The sequence below is a fragment of the Pelodiscus sinensis genome, chromosome 1 (assembly GCF_049634645.1).
Source record: "Pelodiscus sinensis isolate JC-2024 chromosome 1, ASM4963464v1, whole genome shotgun sequence".
Lineage (NCBI taxonomy): Eukaryota > Metazoa > Chordata > Testudines > Trionychidae > Pelodiscus > Pelodiscus sinensis.
The window spans coordinates 54214772-54239202 of NC_134711.1; the positions used below are offsets into that span (position 1 = coordinate 54214772).

General features: G+C 45.8%; 1 protein-coding gene across 3 annotated transcripts in view; it reads right to left on the bottom strand.

Annotated features, from left to right (window-relative positions):
- Nucleotides 1-16815, bottom strand: part of ADAMTS20 (ADAM metallopeptidase with thrombospondin type 1 motif 20) — a 189380-nt gene extending 172565 nt beyond the window's left edge. For 2 of the 3 annotated variants that reach the window (XM_075930240.1, XM_075930234.1), the window contains exons 1-2: nt 16266-16815; nt 14433-14779 (exon numbers count right to left, since the gene is read on the bottom strand). In XM_075930240.1, coding sequence (XP_075786355.1) covers nt 14433-14779; nt 16266-16356 — 438 coding nt within the window. In that variant the 5' untranslated portion in view covers nt 16357-16815. The remainder of the gene's footprint in view (nt 1-14432; nt 14780-16265) is intronic. The other variant, XM_075930230.1, reaches the window with a different exon arrangement.
- Between the last annotated feature and the right edge of the window lie 7616 nt (nt 16816-24431).

Consider the following 24431-nt stretch of genomic DNA (forward strand, 5'->3'; position numbering starts at 1 on the left):
ATTGCAATTCATTACCAGACAGATTCTTGTCAGAGACAAATATTACAAGAGATATGATGTAATTGTAGATATTAGACGAGCCCAGAGAAAAATACATCATTCTCCAAGCACAGTAAATGAAAAACATTTGGGGAATACCAATGAAGCCCAAGTCACTCAGCAGTTGCATACAGACAAGTTGCCAAATACATATTGAGTGCAAGTGCAAGCATTTTCCAAAAAATTAAGATGGAATTTGATTGACTCTTATTTTGCAGATAAATGTTAAATCATGTAACCAGAAATCTGTATGGGTACGTCAAGATAGCAGTGTTATTTCAGAATAACATAGTCCACAGCTACACTACAAGCAGTTATTTGTCATAATGTCAAATTAATGTTGAGCTAGAGGACTTCTTACTCTGACTCCTGTAACCCTCATTTTATGAGGAGTAAGGGAAGTCAGAGGAAGAGTGCTCTTTCTCAGACTTCCTGCTGTGTAGACAGCACCAAAACCCATAGCTCATTCCAGCTTTAGCCCTGCTGTGTAGACATATCCGTTATGAAAGACTTCAAGATAGCTCTCATAAGAAGATCTGATAAATAGAAATAGATTATAAAATAAAAGTTATTTTCTCTAACACATACCTCTGAGATTCTTAGACTCACAAACTTCAAGGTCAGAAGGGACCATCATAACCATCTTGCCCAGGAGTGAGGAATCTCTGGTGCAGAGAATGCACATGGTTCATTAGGGTTAGCTGCTTGTAGGCCACCAATGGTTTGTTTACCTGAGTGTCCACAGACACAGATCCCTGCAGCTTCCAATGATCGTGTTTCACTGTTCCTGTGCCATGGGAGCCGCAGGAAGCGGCACAGCCAGAAATGGTGAACTGCAGCTATGGGGGACTGTGGGGCTCCAGGTCTGCAGACACTAAAGTAAACAAACCATCTGACAGTCCACCAACAGCTAACACTGAGGAATCATGTGTAGCCTATAGGTCAAAAGTTCCCCATCCCGATCTAGCCTGACCTCCTGCACATTGCAGGCCACAGACCCTCACCTACCTGCTAGAGTAGAGTACCTTTTACAGAAAATCCACATCAGAAAAACCTATTCCTTGGATCAAAGACGTTCTGGATGAGTTAGACAGTTGTCTATATTAGATTTTAAAAAAACGTACATTTAGAGTACTCTATATGAATGAACAATTGTGTCTATTATATTGGGTCTGTTTGAGTGTTTTAGAATTCCATAAGGCTTAATTAACATGCTTGTACCCTTCAAGAGGGATGGGAGGGGGGGGAATGAACTTTACAGAAGTTACAATCTTGCATTTAAATACACATTTGAACACCAAATGAGCAAGTGTAGCAGTAGAGGCTACAGAAACATGAAATTAATCTTAAAGTTTCCAAAATAAAAAGCTGAAAAAGAATTCAGAAAAGAGCTACATGAACTACAAGAGCTCTGGAAGACCCACCTTGGACTTAAGCTTATTTAGTCACAACCCAGCACCCCCTGCCCTGAGCCCTCACTACCCCCATCCCGCACTGGGAGGGGTTTATGATAGGATAGTACCAAAAATGTAAGTTACTTTTACCCCTGGTTTAGTCCTATGAACCTTAAAAGATTTGGGATCTGCCTATGTGACAGCCAGCACCTCTCTTGCGTGAAAATGCCAGTTGAGATCACCTGCAGCACTCAGGCTAAAATCCCTTTGGTTTGTAAGAACATGGCACTGCAGATAGATAATTTTCTGTGAAGGACACTCAGATACAGAATTCACTCAGCACACACACACACACACCTTGTGGTTTGAAATAATAATAGCTGCCAGAACTTGCTGATCTTTGAGGCATGCATAAAAGCCTGTCTATCTGCACATGTGTTCTGGGAGAGCAAAGGCGTGTGGAATTTGGGGAAAACTGAAGTGGGGATGTTTTTGTTTTCTGCTGACTGGCCAATGAGGTTTGCTGATGTTCTGCACTTATTTTTGTTATGAACTGTTTACATAATGATTTGTAAGTGCACTCAGAGCCTGATATGCATGCCCAAATCTAAATAAATACAGGTATCCTGTAAGTGTCATAATACAATATAACATACATGTGGAAATCCCTCTGTTTACTTTCACTGGGATCACATACAGAGGTAAAAGCTCAACATTAAATAGACAACGTTGTGGTTGCATAAAAGTGGTGAATAGACAAATAGGCAGTAGATTTCACAGGAACTCTGCAGAGAATATGTCCATATTTGTCCTAAAGAGTTTGGAACTTGACATTTCCCTCAGCCAGAAGAGAGAGAGTTCTCTAGAGCAGTTTGCAACTATGGTGTCTGCTTAGCATAAGAAGCCTACAACTTGCTTTTCTAAAATGTTAGCTTATATCCATGTGGGTGAAACAAGAATCAGATGCAACCTGCTATTATCAAGTACAATTGCTTACTAAGAATTCATTGTACTAAGAGTTTAGGGATATTTTGGTAAAAGATAGGGATATTTTGATTAGGAAAATACCTAATATGGACAGAAGTCCTCTTCAGAAGAATCAGGTTCAGCTAAGTCCATATTTGTGAAGCACTGCAGGGCACAAGAAGTGTAAGAACTGGAGTAAGAGAAGCCTAGCTTCTCTGAATTGAGTCATTTGAAGCACAACCTATGTTATTTAAGAAGAGACAGGACAGAACTAGCATGTCTTTAACAATAAATCTTCTTGTTAGTGACAGAGAAGAGATATGTCACTGGTATTCTGGGCATCAAAGGCTTCAACTATTGAAGACAAGTCTGGGGGAAAAAGAGGGAAAAGTCACGCTTCCAAGGGCATGCCTCATTTTAGGATCCCAGATTATTATGAGTTTTTTATTTTTAAACTATTGATGGTTGGTCCCCCTTGGTTGCAGTTGAGGCACATGCATTTGAACACTCAGAAATTACTATATGATGATTTAGAGTTTTGGCATGAGAAGCAGAGAAAACCTGTTAAACATGCTCACATGATACAGCCATAAGGAGCATTTAATACTTTCCCTTACTTTTCTATTTAACACATTTAAAATGTCCCCTTAGGTAGAATGCTTGACTAGACTTAGGAAAAATCAAGGAAAGATCATAAAGCAAAACTGAGAGCTTAAATATTTGTGCTGTTCATTCTATGAGAAGTTAAGTTAGATGGAGGAGACTAGAGACATCTTTGTTGTCAAAATTCTCTTTCCGTTACAAATGCCTCTTTCAAGTGTGACATATGCAAAACCCATTTAGTTGGAGGATGGCCTTGTCTACAAGAATGGACAGTAAAGGAAAGTTAACAGGAAGCACGCCAGAGTATGTGAGAAGCAGTGTCTGTGAGAAGAAATTATGATGAAGAAAGAAAGAGAGAGAACAAAACAAAAAACCAAGGAAATCAGGGAGAAAGCAGAGGAAGAAAAATCCCCTGAAAAATCTAAGCCCTGGTCTACATAAGTGAGTTATTTCGAAATAACCCCCCTTAGGTCAAATTTATAAGCAGAGCATATAACACTACCAAACCCGTTATTTTGAAATAACAGGCTGGTTATTTCAACGTTTGTACTCCTGATTTCTTCAGGGAATAATGCTAATTTTGAAATAGTTATTTAGAAATAGCGTTAGTGCGGACATTCTGGTGCTGCTAATTTGAAATAATTGGCCTCTGGAGGCCTCTCACAACTGTCGTTCTGACAGCACTGGCCACACCTGACATCTCCACTGCTCCCCTACAGCAGAGGCCTTGTTCCACATTGGAGACTTGTGAGAGCCATGTGCAACACAGCAGCCAGAGGGTGAACTATAACTGACCCCAACACTCCCTCAGAGCCTCCCACGGCTGCCAGCACTCCTGCTGCTCTCTCAGCTGCCTTTGGTCAGGGATACAGAAGAGCTCCAGCCTGGACTGGTGCAGAAATCATGGACCTCATTGAGGTCTGGGGAGAGGAGACCAACCTCCAGGATCTCCACACCAGAAAGAGAAATGCAAAGGTCTGCAGCTGGATCACCACCAGCCTGGCCGAGAAAGGCCAAACCCAGACATTGGACAGGGTCTGCATGAAAATCAAAGAGCTCCAGCAGGCCTACCACAAAGCCAGGGAGCAGAGCAAACACTCTGGGGCAGCACAGCATGCTTGCCAGTACTTTGCCCACCTGGATGCCATCCTGAGAAGAGGGCCAGTCATGTACCCCATTGTTGTCATGGATGCCCAGTGTCAGCCTTCAGGAGGGCAGGAAGCAGGGAGGCAAATGACAAGGAGGAAACCAGCCAGGACCTGCTCCTCAACCTGTAATCATTCCCCCACTCCCACGATGTCTCCCAGACTTCAGATGAACCCAGAGAAGACACTTCAGGTGAGTTCGGTAACTTTCCCTATGTACATACAGGGACAGACAACAGGCTGTGAGGAGCCACATGCTCGTCTCCCACCAGTCCAAGCTCGTCTCCCACTGCCAGAAGTAGTGTTCCACAGTGTCCCGGGAATTGAAGAGCATGTGCGGCAGCAGGAGGATTTGAGTGAGCAGAGCCTGCAGTCCACACTGGGGTTCGTCCTATAGGTCCTAGTCCTCATCCTGCTGAAGCAACATGTGGGTAGTCTGGACATACTGTGCCATGAGGCGCAGCACGAGGTCTGTGAGCCTAGCACTGCTTTGCAGTAGTGCTGGCTCCATGCTTTGAGTGCTGTTGTATCTGCAAGGGCAAACAGATCACACTGCATCCCTTTAGAGTTCTGCGAGGGAGGAGGCAGTGGAGGAGTGACATGTGAGACGCAGCCATAGAGAGAAGGCTCTGTAAGCATATATCCCCTGTAAGCATATGTTGCAGCTTGCCTGACCAAGCATCCACAGGAAATATCGTCCCTCCTGGTTCCTTCCCCACAGTGCTTCCAGGGACTCTTAAGTCCGAGGCAGACTCCAATCTGTGTGGACGTGTTACTTTGGAATAATTCTTACTAATTTTGATGCTTCCTCATAGTTGGGACATGCTTTCGATCTTCTTAAATCAGAAGTTCTTATGTTGATTTTAGTTATTTTGAAATAATTTCCTAGTATAGACATGACCCAAGAGAAAAAATAAAACATATAACTCCCAAATCTCTCTCACTGCACTGAATGTCTGGAGAGTTTGAACTAGTTCCTATCTTTTTTGCTTACATATAACATAGCAACACTTAAGTTTTACGAAGATAGTAAATTATTGTCTCTCTACTAATTTGTGCTGGCAAGGGGGCAACAATACCAGTAGTACTGAAGTATTTCAGTGACATATTATGGAGATTTGGGGTTACAGCTTCATCTACTGGAACACAGGATTCCTAATGAACCTAGAGGTTACGTCTAAATTGGCATGATTTTCCGCAAATGCTTTTAACGGAAAAGTTTTCCGTTAAAAGCATTTGCGGAAAAGAGCGTCTAGATTGCTTTTCTGCAAAAGCACTTTTTGCGGAAAAGCGTCCGTGCCAATCTAGACGTGCTTTTGCGCAAAAAAGACCCAATTGCCATTTTCGCGATCGGGGATTTTTTGCACAAAACAAATCTGAGTTGTCTACACTGGCCCTTTTGTGCAAAAGCTTTTGCGCAAAAGGACTTTTGCCTGAACGGGAGCAGCATAGTATTTCCGCAAGAAGCACTGATTTCTTACATGAGATCGTCAGTGTTCTTGCGGAAATTCAAGTGGCAAGTGTAGACTGCTGGCAAGTTTTTCCGCAAAAGCACTTGCTTTTGCGGAAAAACTTGCCAGTCTAGACACAGCCAGAATGTTTAAGTGTATGTCAGCAGCAATTAAACTTTACTTTTTCAGAAAGTGATCGTTTTTCAGTTGTAAACAGTTCGTAAAATTTTCCTATCTTCTGTGATTCTTTGAATTAAAAAAGTAATATATATACAAATAACATTTCCTACACATAGTATGATTAGATGATTTTGTTCTGCATGCATTTTCACTTCAATTTTCTTTTTTCCCCTTTTTCCTCTTTTCCCCATCCAACATAATACTGATGCTCATGTAGATTATATGCTTAACCGAGGTTCTGCAAAATGATCTCTTCTTCAGAATTAGGAAATAACCATTTTCAACAGACAGCCTCTTAGTTAAAATAAAATGTTACCAAAGGGAAAATTTAGTAGTCAATGACAAAAACTGTAAAAGGGTTTTTTATGAAAAACCAAATTATTCTAACCCATGAGGACTGTTGTACTTTAACTACATTAAAGGGGTGGGGAAATGCCAGTGGACTATTTTCTGTATAATATAATTCCAGGTGAGTCTCTATTGGCATATGTTAGTACCAGTTTCTGGCAGCCATTCAATTTTTTAACCAAGTATAATTAAAAATAACACTTCAGTAAGACAAACTCCAGGATTGTTTACTTTTCTTGAAAAGAAACTACTGCACTTCTACTTAATAGCACATACAGTTGTTTTCAGAATATTTAGAAAAGTGATTCACTGACCCTTATTAAAACAAAACAAAGAGAACCTCTTGCATTGAGAAAGTTCTGAAGATCAATGCTTTAGGCCCAAATTCTCCCCACTCTCCCAAAATCAGAATAGCCAGGCTTAATGCAGAGAAGAGGGGAGTTACAAAAGAGCTGAAAAAAATTACCTGCTTAAGCCACAGAAATGACAATTAAATTCCTCTGAAGGCCATTACACTCCTGTGACTGCTTTAGCTCCTACCAGTCTTGTTTCTCTGTGCAGTATAGGTGCCAAAAGCCAATGGATTCATGGAACAACAAAACCAGTGGCCTCCTGCTACACACTAAACTCTGCTGAACAGAAACTATGGGATCCTCTGTCAAGCTGTGATCTGTACTACCTACACGGACTGCAGATGAAAAAAGGCTATACATATCCCTACGCTCACTTCCTTCCCACTCACACAACCTCACAGTAAAAACATTCTAGACCCACTGTATCTGGAGTCCTTAGCAGCATTTGATAAAATATAGGCCAATCCATCCTTACAGCTGTGGAAAACTAGAGTCCATCAACACCTTCCTGCGTCTCTCTCAAGAACAACATAATGTTCCTTAAGAGATTGGGCCTCATTGTTTACAGCAGGGGTGGGCAATAATTTTTGCCAAAAATTTGCTAAGTGGTCAACAGATGCACTCCTTCATGATATTAATGGAGGAGGAGCAGGATCTGGGATGGAGATTGAGTGAAGGACCTGGGACAGGTGATTAGGGTGCAGCTGGAGATACAGAGTATAAGAGGGGGTATGGGTTCAAGAGAGGATTCTGACCTAGAGTAGCAGGTGCAGAGTATAAGAGGGGGTGTGGGTGCAGGAGCAGAGGTGCAGTGGGTTTGGATTGTAACCTGGGACGGGGTGAAGGGGGGCATTCACCTTAGGCATCTCCTGGCCAGCAGTAGAGCAGGACTCTTGGGCAGACTCCCTGCCAGTGTTCCCTGTAAGCTGTGCGCATGTGTGGCCACTCAGGAGGAAGTCCAATGATGCCCAGCTGATTAGCAGCGCGCCGCCCACAGCTAGGTTTTGTGTTTCTACTGATGGTGCAAATCCGCACATGCCTCAGTGCATATGACAAAATGTATTCCACACACGAGTGAAAAAAATTAGAAGGAACATTGTTCCCGGTATACCACTCCCACACACACCGCTTAAAGTGACCAGCAGTGGGAGTCATGTGCATCTCTGTCATTGTGCATCCCTTGAAGGGGTAGGGTCCCTCTGCACACTGCCTGCTCTGCAAGCACAGCTCAAGCCAATGGGAGCTGTGAGAGTGTGCTGGAGGCATCATCCAAAGACCCTTCCCCCAGGTGTGCATGGCATATAGAGACACACATGCCCCCTAAAGCCAGCTGCTTTGAGCGGCATGTGGGATGTGGCAGGCAGGAAGCCTGCCTGAGGTTTCCGCTGGGCCGTGGGACAATGACGGGCCATATTGTGCCCAGCCCTGATCCACAGCATTAAATAGATTAATTCTTCTTTAATTCTCACTTTTTCTTCATGTGGGCACGACCTTAAATTGAAGACTCATACCAATCGCGATTATTAAATAACTGTAGCCTATCATATTGAAATAGTCTGTTCAACAGTATTTCCTTATATTTCTCAATCAACTTGTGCAATTAAATGAATGTTTTACCTCTTTTGTTTCTCCTGACTGGATAATGTTTGAGAGGACACTTGGTCCACATGCAGCCAGTGACATCCACAGGAGCCCTTGTTTCCCACTCTTGTAGGAAGCTAAAATTGACCAATGAAGTAAAAGTAAAAACAGAAACAAAGAAACAGAACTTACGAAAATAAAATTTGAAATGCTAGAAATCACTCAAAAGATGTTAACAGTCTTGCAAGTGATCAGAAGCCAGACTGGGAGCCAATTCAATCTCCTGCCTTTGACTGCATCCCCAATGTTCTTAATTATAGATTACCTCCCTGCAATTACTACAGACTCCTTAATAACCTCTTAGCAACCCCCTGCCATTTACATCCTTGAGCCTAGTGCAAGCTCTGCCATGTAACACATCAAAAGGGCATACAATTTGTCAACAGCCTTTAAGCTATATTCCCTAGGTACTCTGCAGCCATAAGCCATACGTGCTCTTGGGAGGGGTTTCTTACACTGAAGTCAGAGAAAGCACCAGAAGCTTGAGAGGGTGCTGGAATCAGGGATGTAAACAAATAGAGGGCAGGAACTTAGGAGGCAGTAGTAAAGGCTTTGGATGAAGTCAGGGAAGTGGAGAAAGGTGCCTAAGGGTACGTCTACACAGCAACATTATTTCAAAATAACTTAGTCCGCATCTACACAGAAGGCAGTTATTTCGAAATAATGTTGAAATACTGTCAAGCTGGCGGACTTCTTACTCCAACTCCCATAACCCTCATTGTACGAGGAGTAAGGGAATTCGGAGGAAGAATGCTCAATTTCAAAATAAGTGCTGTGTAGATGCTCCCAATTTATAAATAAGCTATTTCAAAATAAGTTACGCAATTGACGTCGCTCAATTTACATACAGGCAGTCCCTGGGTTACGTACAAGATAGGGACTGTAGGTTTGTTCTTAAGTTGAATTTGTATGTAAGTCGGAACTGGCTTCCAGATTCAGCCGCTGCTGAAACTGACCAGCGGCTGACTACAGGAAGCCCGAGGCAGAATTGCTCTGCCCTGGGCTGCCTGGAATCAGCCGCTGATCAGTTTCAACAGCAGCTGAATCTGGATGCCTAGGACAGAGCAGCTGGGCACTGCCGGGTAGATCCCCGCAGGGGCGGCGCTGCGGGGACCAACCGGGCAGCACCCCAGCTGTTCTGCCCCAGGTGTCCCCAAGTCAGCCGCTGCTGAAACTGATCGGCGGCTGAGTCCAGGAAGCCCGGGGCAGAGCAACTCTGCCTCGGGCTTCCTGTAGTCAGCCGCTGATCAGTTTAAGCAGCGGCTGACTTGGGGACACCTGGGGAAGAGCAGCTGGGGTGCTGCCCGGTTGGTCCAGTAGCTCCGAGGAGCGGCGCTGCAGGACCAACCCAGCAGCCCCAGCTGCTCTACCCCAGGTGAGAAAAGCCTGGTCTGCTGGGGGGCGCAGCTAGTGGGGGCTGACCCCCCAGCAGACCAGGGAAACCCGGACGGCGGGACCGCGGAGATGCGCCGCGGTCCCGCCCGCATCCTCCCCAGCTTTGCTCAGTGTCTCCCTGGTCTGCTGGGGGGTCTCCAGGAAGACGAGGAGCAAAGCTGCGGAGGGGCTCAGGCAGCCGGGCAGCCCAGGCGCGCCTGGGCTGTCCCGCTGCCGGCTTCCCCCGAGGCTTTGCTCCGCGTCTTCCTGGTCTGCAGACCAGGGAGACGCGGAGCAGCTTTTCTCGCCCCGGAGTACATGGGCAGCGGGACCGCGAGGTCCCGCAGTCCGTGTCCTCCGGGGCGAGAAAAGCCCCGTTTGTAACTGTGGATCCGACATAAGTCGGATCCGCGTAAGTCGGTGACTGCCTGTAGTTTATTTTGAGTTAAGCCCTACTGTGTAGACGCACCCTAAATGATTAAATTAGTATTGAGTTACTGGTTTACCAGCTAAACTTCTGATCACTTACAAGTACATTGTATAAATCTTCAGAGCAATTTTAAAATTTTTTAGTTTTCCTCTAGCATTTTGAGTCCTTTTGTTATCCCTTAACTTTTACAGCATTGGTCCATATCAGCTCTCCTGAAAGATATGTATCTGGGAAACATAATTGTCATCATACATCTCAAAACAGCCTCTCGAACTTCACTCTCTTCTGATTTCTTGGTGATAGAAATGTAGCTGTGTTAGTCTGGGGTAGCTGAAGCAAAATGCAGGACAATGTAGCACTTTAAAGACTAACAAGATGGTTTATTAGATGATGAGCTTTCGTGGGCCAGACCCACTTCCTCAGATCAAAAAATTGCAACAAGGGAAATCCTACTCTGCCCTTCACTTCCACATGCCAGGGCCAAGTCACTGGGAGTGTGACTGCACTGCACCATTATTTCAAGATAACGAGCGTTATTTCGAAATAACAATGCCAGCATCTACACAGCCATTCCATTATTTCAAAATAATTTTGAAATAATGAATGGCTTATTCTGAAATCTGTAAACCTCATTCTATGAGGAATAACTCCTCTTCCACAATAGCTATTTCGAAATAAGGCATATGTAGATGCTCCGCTGCTGCTATTTCGAAATGTCCCCTCACCACGGTCATTCTAAGCCTCTAAGTCTAATTTTGAGACCTTCCTGCAGTGTAGACATGCTATTCAAAATAAACTATTTCAGAATAACTATTCCAGAATAGCTTAATTCGAAATAGGCGAGCAGTCTAGATGTATCCTGGGTTTAATAGGGAGAAAATGGATCCTACTAAGAGAGGGGATTTGCCCATTACAATAAAGGGTTATAAAAAAACTAAAAGCTAGATTCTACTATCTGACTCACAATCAGTACTACTTTCTCCACGATTACTCCCATTTAAAACAATAAAAGCATGCATGACACAGACTGGCTGTTTAATATACAACACAAGCTAAAAAAACGAGAAAAATATTTTCACTCATTTCTGTCATTTTCAATACATTTACATATTACTTATAAATACAATAGATACAAAAATTTCAGATAACTGTGACTTTCAGATTAGTGATGTCTCTTCAAGTTATCAAAAATACATTAAAAGGGATGGAGATTCCTAGATAAAATGCTGTAAATGGAGAAAGTTTAAAAAAATCTAAGACCTATTCCCTGTAGTTTATTACACTAATCCAATCTGATTTCAATAAAACGTTAAACAATGTGGTACACATCTCACATATATGGCTCGTTTTCTCTCTCACCCTCTTCCCGGGGGAGAATGGTGCGTGCAGTAAAGTACTTTGTTTTGGTAGGGTTTAGGGTTATTTTTTCTTATTTTATGATGTACATAGTATTTATTAGGGATGCTTCAAAAGCAAGACTGGATATGCACATTACTATAGCCTCTGGTCTGGACTATTTACCTTTTCAGCTCAAATAGTCAATGTCTTAGGGCTAGGCTGAGTCTGCTGGCTCAGGTTTGAGTATTCGGTAGCACATAGTTGCACTATCCACTTGGAATGAACTGTGCAAAGATACCCTTCTGAAGTAGAATTTCTTTCAGGGCTCCCCTTTTAACACTTTAGCAGAGGGGAATATGATATATGTTGGCCTTTTGTACATTACAGCATAATTTCCATATTCACATCTTTGCTCTATTTTCTGCATCTTCCTTGCTCAGTTACTTGTAGGGAAGAGTATAGAGCAGGGTTCTCTAACTTTTTTACTCTGGATCACTTTTTTGAACTTAAGTGCAACTTAAGCCTTACTCTGCTGAGACTGAGGTGGGGTTTGGAGTACAGGTGGGGGTAATGCATGTAGTCAATAGCATTAACCTATAAGCTATTCCATTCCTAGTGCAGACTAGGCCAGTCATTTTCAAACATTTTCTCATGACCCAGTTGAAGAAAGTTGTTGATACCCGTGATCTGACATAATTAGACTAGAGTGTGGGCTTTAGAGTGAGGCTGATGAGGAGAACTTTGGATTGTAGGAGGAAGATAAGGTTTTGGGTGGGGGATCAGGGCTGCGGAAGGAAGGCCATACCTTGTGAAGCTCCTGGTGACCAGGATCTGGTCAGTGGTGCTGTAGGGGTGCTGCCTCTTCTGGCACCACAGACCATGCTGTGCCCCAGAAGCAGCCAGCAGTAGGTCCCAGCTAATGGGAGTGCAGAGCTAGTGCTCAGGGCAGAGGCAATGCCCGGAGCTCTGTGCGCTCTCCTTCCCTCCTCCCTCCCCAGAAGCTGGGCCTACTGCCAGGAGAGACAAGTAGCCTGCCTCAGTACCCCAACTGGTCACCCAGTGACTCTGCATCAATGAGAGCCAGTGCCTGCCATTCCACGAGCCTGTACGGGGTTGTGACCTGTAGTTTGAAAAATCACTGGACTAGACCACAGAATGCAAGTTGCTATGTTCATTAGACCTGCCATCCAAGCACAATATTGTAAAAATAAATGCATTTAAAAATTGTGCAATTGTTACTTTGTTAATTTATTATTAGATTGTGTAAAGGCCTGATCCTGTGCAGACATGCAAAGAAGTAAAAGGTGTAAAGCCTATAAGCGTGGGCACTGGGAAAGAACTAGGGCTGCATACTCTACCAGTGGTCACCAGCTGGTCAACTGCAATTGACTGATGGGATTGTCAGTAAAGCACACTCCCTGATTGCCCTGGCCATATGCCATTCCCTGAAGTGGCCAGTGCTTCCCTATGTTCCTGTGGTGGGATGGCAGAGGTCTCAGTGCATTGCTTCCCATGTGTATCAGCTCCAGCCTACCCACATCACCCTCCACACTGCTACCTCTCTATCAGAGGCAGCAGCACAGAAGGCAGGGAAGGGAGGCAGATCCATTGCTCTGATACAGAGGCAGCAAGGGGGAAAATGCATGTAGTTGACAAGATTAACTGATAAGCCCAAGCTCATCGGTTAATCATATAGTCGACTATACATTGATATCCCTAGCCATGATTGGGAGACAGAAGATGAGTTTTATTGTCTCTCTTTAGCTCGGTATATCACAGGGGAGGATCACATGGGGATTACCTGTTGTGATCCTTCTCTCTGCGGCATCTGGTATTGGCCACTGTGGGCAGACAGGATACTGGGCTAGATGGACCTTTGGTCTGACCCAGTGTGGCTGTTCTTATGTTTTTATGTTCTTATATAAATTGCCTAATCCTGTTCTTGTTGAAGCCAACAGGAGGGTTTTTCATTTATTTCAATAGAAGCATGAGCAGACTAATGTGAGTCAACACAGAAGATCTAGATGATTGTGGCACAAGGAACACTGGGAGTTTCTCTTCTCCACCTTCTCTTCCTATAGCATTTGTGGAAGTTAAGGCATAAATAATACAGGCACTTGCCTTTCCCTTGCTATCCCAGAACCCCACATCACTATTTCTCACTTCTTGACTCTATACACATATAGGCTGTGTCTACACTGCACCCCTTTTCCAGAAAAGGGATGCAGATTAGACCAGTCGGAATTGCAAATCCGCGGGGGATTTAAAAATCCCCCCTCAGCATTTGCATTTACATGGCTGCCGCTTTTTTCCGGCTTGGGGATAAGCCGGAGAAAAGCGCCAGTCTAGACGCGATTCTCCGGAAAATAAGCCCTTTTCCGGAGGATTTCTTATTCCTACTTTCAAGGATTTCTTATTTCTACTTTCAAGTAGGAATAAGAAATCCTCCGGAAAAGGGCTTATTTTCCGGAGAATCGCGTCTAGACTGGCGCTTTTCTCCGGCTTATCCCCAAGCCGGAAAAAAGCGGCAGCCATGTAAATGCAAATGCCGCGGGGGATATTTAAATCCCCCGCGGATTTGCAATTCCGACTGGTCTAATCTGCATCCCTTTTCCGGAAAAGGGGTGCAGTGTAGACACAGCCACAATGTTTAATGCTGACTTACAGCATCACTTAATCAAAAAGCAGTTTATTGTATTTCTGAAGCAAATCATTTTTCTGTGTTAAAATGCCATACCTATCTCATAGAGCTGGAAGGGACCTTGAGAGGTCATGGAGTCCAGTCCCCTGACCTCATGGCAGGACCAAAGGTACCATTCCTGACAGGTTTACCCCAGACCTGTAAATGCCCCCCTCAAAGGCTGAACTCACAACCTGGGGTTTAGGAGGCTAATGCTCAAACCACTGAACTGTCCCTCCCACTGCCCAAAAGAATCTTCTTATATACCAGTAGAAGATCTTATGAAAATGGCATGTGTGTATCCGACCAACAAAGAATCATCACAGCACACCTGCCAACAGCAACACTTTACTACTGGCATGACCAACTACCTTGAATAGTGCTAGAGAATTTCAGACTCAGCTCTGCTGCAAAGGAGCCTATCATATCTTTTTCAAACAAGGACAGACATGAATGAAAGAGAATAGGAAGCAATAACCAACATGCTTACCAGGCCACCACAGAGGCTGAAGATGGCTGTATGTGCCTCCTGTGCATTGACATGCCCCCGGTAAAAGCAGTGGCGCAAGTCAGGGGAGGTCTGCTCCTGTGGGGACCCCACATGCTTCACTTTATAATGGGCAGCAATGAATCCTGCATCGGTACTCAAGTTCAGTTGGAAGAGCTGTCCATAAGCATTGAGCTGGTAATGTGTCCTGAAAGGAGCAGGCTCCCCTGGTGCCTCCAAGCTCCTTTTCCTCCTCCTGAAGTGATGCGTGTGAGGGAAAACTTCTCCAAATTCATTCACTCGGGTAGGTGTGACTATCTCATAGAACGAGAGTTGCTTCACGAAGGTCTCTGCAACAGAAAGAAAAAGACCCATCTACACTGGCAGTTTGGAGAAGAGCCATAGTTTCATTCAACATTTGTTTATAGAATCATAGACCATTAGAACTGGAAGGGACCTCAAGAGGTCATCGAGTCCAGTAACGTCCACACCAGCCCTGATACGTCTAACCTGCTCTTAAATATCTCCGGAGATTCCACAACCTGCCTAGGCAACTTATTCCAGTGTTTCACCACCCTGACAGTTAGGAACTTTTTCCAAATGTCCAACCTAAACCTCCCTTGCTGCAATTTAAGCCCATTGCTTCTTGTCCTACCCTCAAAGGCCAAGGAGAACAATTTTTCTCCCTCCTCCTTTTGCCTGCAGTATTGTCTAGCTTTATTTGAGGAGACATGGGTCAGAAAGGAGACTAGGGCCGTGTCCAGACTCAGGGGCTTTTTCGGGAAAAGTAGCCTTTTCCCGAAAAAACTTCCCCTGCGTCCAGACTCAAGCCGCGTTCTTTCGAAATTATTTCGAAAGAACGCGGCTTTTCTTTCGATGGCGGTAAACCTCGTTTCACGAGGAAGAACGCCTTCCTTCGAAAGTTCCTCTTTCGAAAGAAGGTGTTCTTCAATGTAAAGAGGCCGTCTTCGAAAGAGAGCATCCAGACTCGCTGGGTGCTCTCTTTCGAAAAAGCGGATTTCTCTTTCGAAAGATCCGCCTGCAGTCTAGACGCGATCTTTTGAAAGAGGCTCTTTCGAAAGATGCTTTCGAAAGAGCCTCTTTCGAAAGAAGCCTGCAGTCTAGACATAGCCTAGGTGTGCCAAGGAATTGCTCCCCTAGCTCCTCTCCAAGAGACATACCCCATCCGCAAACACCTCCAAACGCTCATACAAACTGTAAGTACCAGCTCTCTCGGCCCTACACACGGCAAATACCCACGTACACTGTGAGCACCACCAACATGCCTAGCAGCCACCCCGGCTGCCAAATGTGCCGCCTTTCCGTCGACATGCGCAGAGTAAATATCAGAGCCATGCACATATGTGGGGGTGGGGGAAGTCCTGGCTAGGCACTACACACAGCCTGACCCCCCCGCACATCCGCGCTCACACACAGAGCCACCGCTCGCGTGCACCCCGCTGCCTCAGTTACTCCCGCTCCGCTTGCCCCGCTCCTCTCTCACACGGACTCCAGTTACTTCGCAGTCGCACGCGCACCCCCACGCCCCGGCTCATGCTGCGCCCCCCACGCACGGACCCCCACTGACTCCCCCCATACCCACCCACAAACTGAGGGTGACCCTTGCCCCGCCTCCCCCAGACACTCGCGGCGCAACTCCCAGCGCCTTCAAGCGACTCGGGGCTTCCCTCTGCAACGCCAGGCGAGGCTCCGCGGGCGCCCCCAGCCGGGCGCCGCGTTCCTCGAAAGCACCGCGCCACGGTGCCACCTCCCGCTGCCCGGGGAAGCCCCGCCGCTCGGGGCCGAGCCCGGCTTTCTTTGTGGCCGCCTGTTTACCTTGTGAGGGGTGCAAGCGGGCCGCCCAGGGCTTGGTGATGAGGAGGGAGAGCGGGCACAGCAGCCCCGCCAGCCACCTCGCAACCCGCATGGCTCGCTCCGGGGGCGCCCCGCCGCTGCTCCAGCAGCAGCGCCCGCTTCAGCAGCCGCAGCCGCCACCCGGCTGGGCCGAACCCGCACTGCTCGGCTCTTGCATGCTGCTGGCGCCCACCCTTGTCCCCTTCGTTGCCTCTTCCCGTCCCTGCTGGCCCGCTCCGCCTTCAGAAAGCTGCCCGCTCCGCTGCCCCGTGCACGCTCCCCGCGCCGGAGCTCTGGCATTCGCTCTCGCTCCGCGCCGGGGTGGGCGAGGGCGGTTCTTCCCCTCCTCCCGCTGCCTGTGGGGAAGCGAGGAGCAGCATGCCAGCTTCACTCAGTCCGTGGCCATCCCAGGACCCCCGATCAAAGAGACTGCCCGCCCTCTGGGGGCTGGGACCTGGCCAATGAGTGGAGCCGGCTCCTTGCAGCCCCTCCGTCCTCACGCGCGCACACACTTGCTCTCCCGCACGGCCAGGCAGCGCAAAGTGTAAGGAATAATAACAGTCCCTCCGCACCACCGCATAAACCCGCACGGGAGAGTTCCTCTCCCCATGCGCGCCTGCCCTCGCCGAGCAAGTACCCAGAGCCCACTCAAACCAGGCTGTGACTCTAGAGGTAAGCCTGGGAATACGTGTCAGTAACAAGAAATGCACAGTAAGTCCATTCACTGTGCGCACCCACAAAACGCAAATGCTTGAAAAGCCTGGAAGTTCAGCATTTATACCCAAAGGGAAAAACCCCGAGCTGCATTAGGCATGGATGGAAATACACCGCAACGATCACCTAGAAACCTTAATTCTGCCCACGCCCTCTGCTGACCTTGTACCTATTCACTGCACACTATGTGTAAAATGGAGCTATTTTGGTGAAGGTCTTTGTTTGAAGGAAGTCCTGATAAGGGTTTTAAGAAGTTTGTAGCCCTGTGGCATCATGGACTTGGTTTTCTGTTACAAAGGTCCTCTTTAGGTTGCTGTGTCAGTTCAGTTGTCATAAAAACACTTAGCCAAGTATTCAGGAAAGCACTGAGTCAATTACATAATGATTATGGGGCAGATTACTAGCTTTGTGGGAAAGTTTTTAAGGAGGTATTTGAAGGATAGTAATCTGGCAACAAGACGTTCAGTTTTGCCAACCTCAATGAATCAAAAATAGTGAGTTGGACTCCTCAAGAGATCATAAATCAGACATTGCAATAGACAGAGTATTTTTTTAAAGGTTTTCTATTGTGGGGTGGTTGGAATGCGGGGGTGTTGTGTGTTTTGACTTTTTTACTTCTCCAGCCCATCCTGTGTGTGAGAGAGACAGACAGACAAAATTAGTGTTGTCCACTCTTCCAAACTTAGTGGATAACTATGGCTCCCACTGAAAAAAAGTCCCCACCCTGCTTACCAGTTATGTTTGCTCTCTGTCCCAACTTCCAAATCAATACTGCCCTCAGCCCCATGTCACTTTAGCCTCAGTTTCCTGTCCCCATCAGTTCACAACATTAATTCTGCTCCCACATAGCCCCCTATCCCCCAACATTTCATCTTTTCCACCTTCACCCTTGTGCTTCCTGGGGTTCACACCCTTCCTCTTCCAGATTTGGGCAGGGAAAACAGTAGCAGGATCCTTCTCTTCCAGGTTGGGGGGAGGGCAGCTCCATGGGATTTTCATTCACACATATTCCTTCTGGCCCAAGTCTGTCTGGTGTTGCAGAGGGGAAGGGAGCAAAGGAACCATCTCAACGGCTCACAGCAGGGAGTAGCAGGAGCTGTTGTGTTGATCTATTTCTTCTCTTTCCTGTGTAAACAACTTCAGGTAGCTGGGGTGTAGGGGGAGGAAAAGAAGGAGAGGGGCTCTTCCTACAGCAGCTCTGGCTGCTCTGCCTCAGGGGGCAGGCAAGTGGGGAAGGCAGTCAACCAACGGGGTCTTCCTTTCTCTGAAGTAGGCCTCAACTTCACTAGAGGGCTAGAGCTTCTCCCTTCTGGCATGACACAGTTTGTTTAAAATCCTTTCTCTCTCACTCTCTCTTTCTCTCTCAGTGGCTATGTCTACACTAAAAAGAAAAGTTTGAAAAGATACACAAATTCCAAACCGCAATTTGCGTATCTTTTTCTGCTTTTCTTCAGAAAGACGCTTTTTCCGACATTTGGCCCGTGTACACAGGGCCAAATGTCAGAAAAAAAACCTCTTCCGGAACATCCCTTTTTCCTCGTAGAACGAGGTTTACAGGGATGCTGAAAAACACATCTGCTTTTCCGAATTTTTTTTTGGAAAAACAGACGTGTTCCTTGGACGTGACAGAGCTTTTCCTGCATACCTCTGGTATCCCAGAAAAGCTCTGCAGTGTAGGCATAGCCTCAGGGGATCCTAAAAGTGGCATAAAACTACCTTTGTCTCTACTGCAGGTCTTGTGCTCAGCTCAGCTTGATCAGCCATAAGAATAACTTTCTTTAAATCCACATTGTTGCCATAGTTGTCTATGAATAGAGTCCTGCAAATGCACAGATACCTGCTTAATATCCACAGGTATCTGCATCTGCAGATTTGGATGTGGATTATCCACCTTTCATTTTTGCAGATATGGATGCAGATGTGGCTACAAATTTTTTATCTAGAACCCTGAAAATTTGCAGATATCTGCTTTGGGTGCATGAGTATGCGCATCTACCAGGGCTAGCCCACAACATTTTGGCACCTGAGGCAGGGAGCTCAAATGACGCCCACATGCCACCTTTTCTCCTGCCTGCCTGTTATGTCTCTTGTGCCCTCCTTCCTCCAGCACAGCATTCCACCATCTCTGTGCATCTAGAGCAGAGAGAATACATATGCACCAGCAGCAGACACAATTTTCTATACTCTGGGTCCTAGTGGCGCCCCTCCATAGTTTGGCATCTGAGGTGGCCACTCTCAGTTTGCCTCATGGTAAAGCCAGTCCTGGCATCCACAGATTTCAATGCAGATGTCTGTGGCTCATTTTTGCGGATACAAATGTGGATATAAATTCTGTAGCCATTCAGGGTTCTGTCAATGGAGCTAAAGAACCTGAAGTATTTACAGTAGACTTCCGATAATCCAGCACCTTTGGGACCTAGGTGGTTCCGGATTATCAGATATGCTGGTGTATCAGGAGGTACTCTGGCATGGGGGCTGTGACGGTTCTGCCGGACCCGCACTACATCCGGGGGTTGGGCAGGAACGGTGCGGCGAGGGGCGAACCCTCCAACGTTTTGCAGGAAGGCAAGGGAAGATCCGCCGCCGAGAGTTTTGGGGAGGGGAGGAGAGCGGGCTCCCCACCCCCCAGACTGCAGTAGTTATCCCCAAGCAGGGGGGTGAAGGGCGGCGCTGTGGGACCAACCCGGCAGCACCCCAGCTGCTCTGCTCTGCAGCTTCCCCAAGTCCTCCACTCATCAGTTTCAGCAGCAGCAGCGGCGGACTTGGGGAAGCGGCACGGAGCAGAGCCCTGTGAAAGTGCCTTGGGAGGCAGGCCAATCTTTGCCCACAGACAACCCACCAACCTGAAGCATATTCTTACCAGCAACTATACACCGCACCATAGTAACTCTAACTCAGGAACCAATCCATGCAACAAACCTCAGTGCCAACTCTGCTCACATATATACACCAGCAACACCATCACAGGACCTAACCAGATCAGCCACACCATCACTGGTTCATTCTCCTGCACATCTACCAACGTAATATACGCCATCATGTGCCAACAATGCTTTTCTGCTATATACATTGGCCAAATTGGACAGTCCCTATGTAAAAGAATAAATGGACACAAATCAGATATTAGGAAGGGCAATATACAAAAACCTGTAGGAGAACACTTCAATCTCCCTGGACACACAATTGCAGATCAAAAGGTGGTCATCCTGCAGCAAAAAAACTTCAAGACCAGACTTCAAAGAGAAACTGCTGAGTTACAGTTCATCTTCAAGTTTGATACCACCAGCTCAGGATTAAACAAAGGGTGTGTCTAGACTACATGCCTCTGGCGACAGAGGCATGTAGATTAGGCTACCGGACATAGTAAAATGAAGCGGCGATTTAAATAATCGCCGCGTCATTTAAATTTACATGGCTGCCGCGTTGAGCCGACACGCAGATCAGCTGTTTGTCGGCTCAGCGCGATAGTCTGGACGCTCCCCTGCCGACATCAAAGGCATTTGTCGACCACCCAGGTATGCCTCATCCCAGGAGGCATACCTGGGTGGTCGACAAATGCCTTTGATGTCGGCAGGGGAGCGTCCAGACTATCGCGCTGAGCCGACAAACAGCTGATCAGCTGTTTGTCGGCTCAACGCGGCAGCCATGTAAATTTAAATGACGCGGCGATTATTTAAATCGCCGCTTCATTTTACTATGTCCGGTAGCCTAATCTACATGCCTCTGTCGCCAGAGGCATGTAATCTAGACGTACCCAAAGACTGTGAATGGCTCGCTAACTACAAAAGCAGCTTCTCCTCTCTTGGAATTCACACCTCCAGATCAGCTACTAGAAGTGGGCCTCATCCTCCCTGATTGGATTTACCTCGTTATTTCTAGCCTGATTCTGGCCTACATATTTATACCTGCCTCTGGAAATTTCCACTACATGCATCTGACGAAGTGGGTCTTTGCCCACGAAAGCTTATGCTCCAACACTTCTGTTAGAGTATGTCTACACTACCACCCTAGTTCAAACGAGGGTGGTTAATGTAGGCAACCAAAGTTGCAAATGAAGCCAGGGATTTGAATTTCCCGGGCTTCATTTGCATATTGCCGGGCGCCGCCATTTTTAAATGTCCGCTAGTTCAGACTCCGTGCCCGCGGCTACACGCGGCACGGACTAGGTAGTTCGGATTAGGCTTCCTATTCCGAACTACCGTTACTCCGAACTAGCGGACATTTAAAAATGGCGGCACCCGGCAATATGCAAATGAAGCCCGGGAAATTCAAATCCCGGGCTTCATTTGCAACTTCGGTTGCCTACATTAACCACCTAGTTCGAACTAGGGTGGTAGTGTAGACATACCATTAGTCTATAAGGTGCCACAGGACTCCTCGCCCCTTTCCCACAAGCCTCCCACCCACTTCTTCCTGCCTCCTCCCCCAAGAGTGCCACATCCCCGCTGCTCCCTACCCTCCCAGAATTTCCTGAATTCTGCAAATCAGCTAATTCATGGCACTCCGGAAGTGCTAGGAGGGCAGTGGAGGAGTACATCAGTGGGGCCACCACTGGGTAAGAGGTGCGAGGGGAAGAGGGAGGCAGAGTGAGAGCTTGTCTGCCAGTGGGTGCTCTGCTCACTCATTTTCCCCTACGGAAGCTCCAGCATTCATGGAGTCAACACAGATGATATTGTTAACCTCTGATAACATCTTAGCAGATGCCCTCTGATAATGCACTTAAGTGATGTCTCACTGGCTTTCAATTTTCAAAAATGAATTCCAGTTGAAAAAATGAAATAAAGAGATTAGGCCTCAGTGACAATTATGTCCATGCCAACTTTCACATTTGAAACACTTGTCCAAAGTGTTCAAAACAAGCATAGGCAGATTTTTGTTTTGTCTTGTTTTACAGTACAAATATATATATATTTCCAGCAGTTCAGGAGAAACCAAGCCTGGAACATTTCAGTTTAAAAATATGAATGTATCAGAAATTATGAGCATGTGAAAATGGAGTTGAGAAAACTGTTCTATAATCTTAACTTTTTTAAGGTGGACCATATCTTAATAGAAATGTTCTTATCAACCACCTTTTCCCCCCTCCCTATTCATAATGGCAAAAAGCATCTTCCCTCCCATTTGCGATTATATACTATTCCTAAGGCAGTTGTTGCAATTACTTATCTGAACATTTGTTATATGGGAAGTATTTAATATTATCTTCCTTTAACACAGTTTAGCATCTAGAAACATAGAGGAGAATACTATCATGTGACCAACCAGCAACATGCAGACAGCCTCATAGTTGTCCCATGAGCTCTGAGATAAAGGACATTACAAGGCAACCATTTAGATTTGTGAGAAAAAGTGGAAGCTGAAAATGGCACTGAGGTTGCAAACCAGTGTGACAGGGAATATACAGTAATTATCAACAGTAAGTGGAAAACAATGAGAGCTTCGTAAGGAATACATGGAATGCAGTTTTCAGCATAGTCTATGTCTGCACTGAAGAGCTTTTCCGAGCTATCCTGGAAAAGCTCTGCTCCACCCAAGGACCGCGTCAGCTTTTTAGGAACAGTTTCCGAAAAAATGAATGCGTTCTTTTGGCATCCCTGTATTCCTCATTGTATGAGGAAGAAGGGATGTTCCAAAAGAGGAGGATTTTCTGAAATTTGGTCCTGTGTAGATGGGCCAAATTTCGGAAAAGGCTCTTCCGGAAATAGAAGCGGAAAAAGATACGCAAATTGCGGTTCACAATTTGCATATCTTTTTCTGACTTTTCTTGGCAGTCTAGACATAGCCATAGTGAGTGTTAGTTGTCAGTGGACATTTAGCGTTGGAAGGACAGAGAAAGACAGACTGTGGATAAAGACATTTGGGAGTAATCAGCCGAAAGGTGATAGATGAAGCCCAACTGAAACTGGAAAAGGAGGAAAAAATCAGAAGGAGAACGTGAGAGAAACTAAAGAGATCAGAAGAGAGAAGGAAAAAGGAGTCAGCATTAGGGCTACTACAGAGAGCTAGGAATGAATGAGGAGATCAGAGAGGGTAGATCTATACTTCAAGCTGAAGGTATGATTCACAGTTCAAGGAGACATACCATAGTAGTTCTCTGTAGCCCACCAGGACTCTGCAAGGAGCTTCATCCCCTCTGGGTCAGTGGGTGGCCACTCTGCCCCACTATACTCTCATCTAGTTAGTGCTAAAAAGAGAATGTAGTGGCATGAGCAATAGGAAGGACAAGTAGCCCCAAAGTAAATACCTAGCATCTCAGATGGGCATGTACTGGCTAGTACCGCTGCTGTTCCCTTGGCATAGCTCCCTAGCTCAATCAGAGCTAGCACCGGTAAGCCTCTTTAAGCTTGCACTCCCAGTTCAAAGTGCAGCTGTATCGTGAGTCATGAATTCTGAGAATAGGAAGAGGAAGGAATAAGACATAGATGAAATAATATATTTTAACAGTTTTATACTTTCAGGGACAAATTCATAAATGGTCTAAATCGGTGTCAGTCCAATGAAGTCAATGGAGCTACATTGATTTACACCAAAAAATCTGGCCCTCGTTGATATAATGCTTTCTGATTTCATGAAATCTGTATTGATATTATTGCTTGCTTGTAAAAACTGCCTTTAAAACACACTTCTTTCAGTAGTGAAATGAACCCATTCATTTATTTGCAAATTGGTTGAAACAATAGTAAAGAACAGAATTTTCAGACACACTGATGAACATTGGGGAAAAGTCAACATGGTTTCTGTAAAGGGAAATCATTCCTAACTAATTTACTAGAATTCTTTGAGATGGTCAACAAGTATGTGGACAAGGGTGATTCAGTGAATGCAATGTACTAATCTATTAGAGTTCTTTGAAGGGGTTAACAAACATGTGGATAAGGGGGATCCAGTAGATATAGTATACTTGGATTTTCAGAAAGCCTTTGACAAGGTCCCTCACCAAAGGCTCTTGTGTAAATTACATGGCCATGGGATAAGAGGGAAGGTCCTTTCATGGATTGAGAACTAGTTAAAAGACAGGAAACAAAGGGTAGGAATAAATGGTAAATTTTCAGATTGGAGAGGGGTAACTAGTGGTGTCCCCCAAAGGGTCAGTCCTGGGACCAATCCTTTTCAACTTATTCATAAATGATCTAGAGAAAGGGGTAAGCAGTGAGGCAGTAAAGTTTGCAGATGATACAAAACTGTTTAGGATAGTCAAGACAGAAGCAGACTGTGAGGGACTCCAAGAAGATCTCACCAAACTGAGTGATTGGGCAACAAAATGGCAAATTATATTTAATGTGGATAAGTGTAAAGTAATGCACATCAGGAAAAATAACCCCAACTATACGTACAGTATGATGGGGGCTAATTTGGCTACGACAAATCAGGAAAGAGATCTTGGAGTTATCGTGGACAGTTCTCTGAAAACTTCCACGCAGTGTGCAGCGGTGG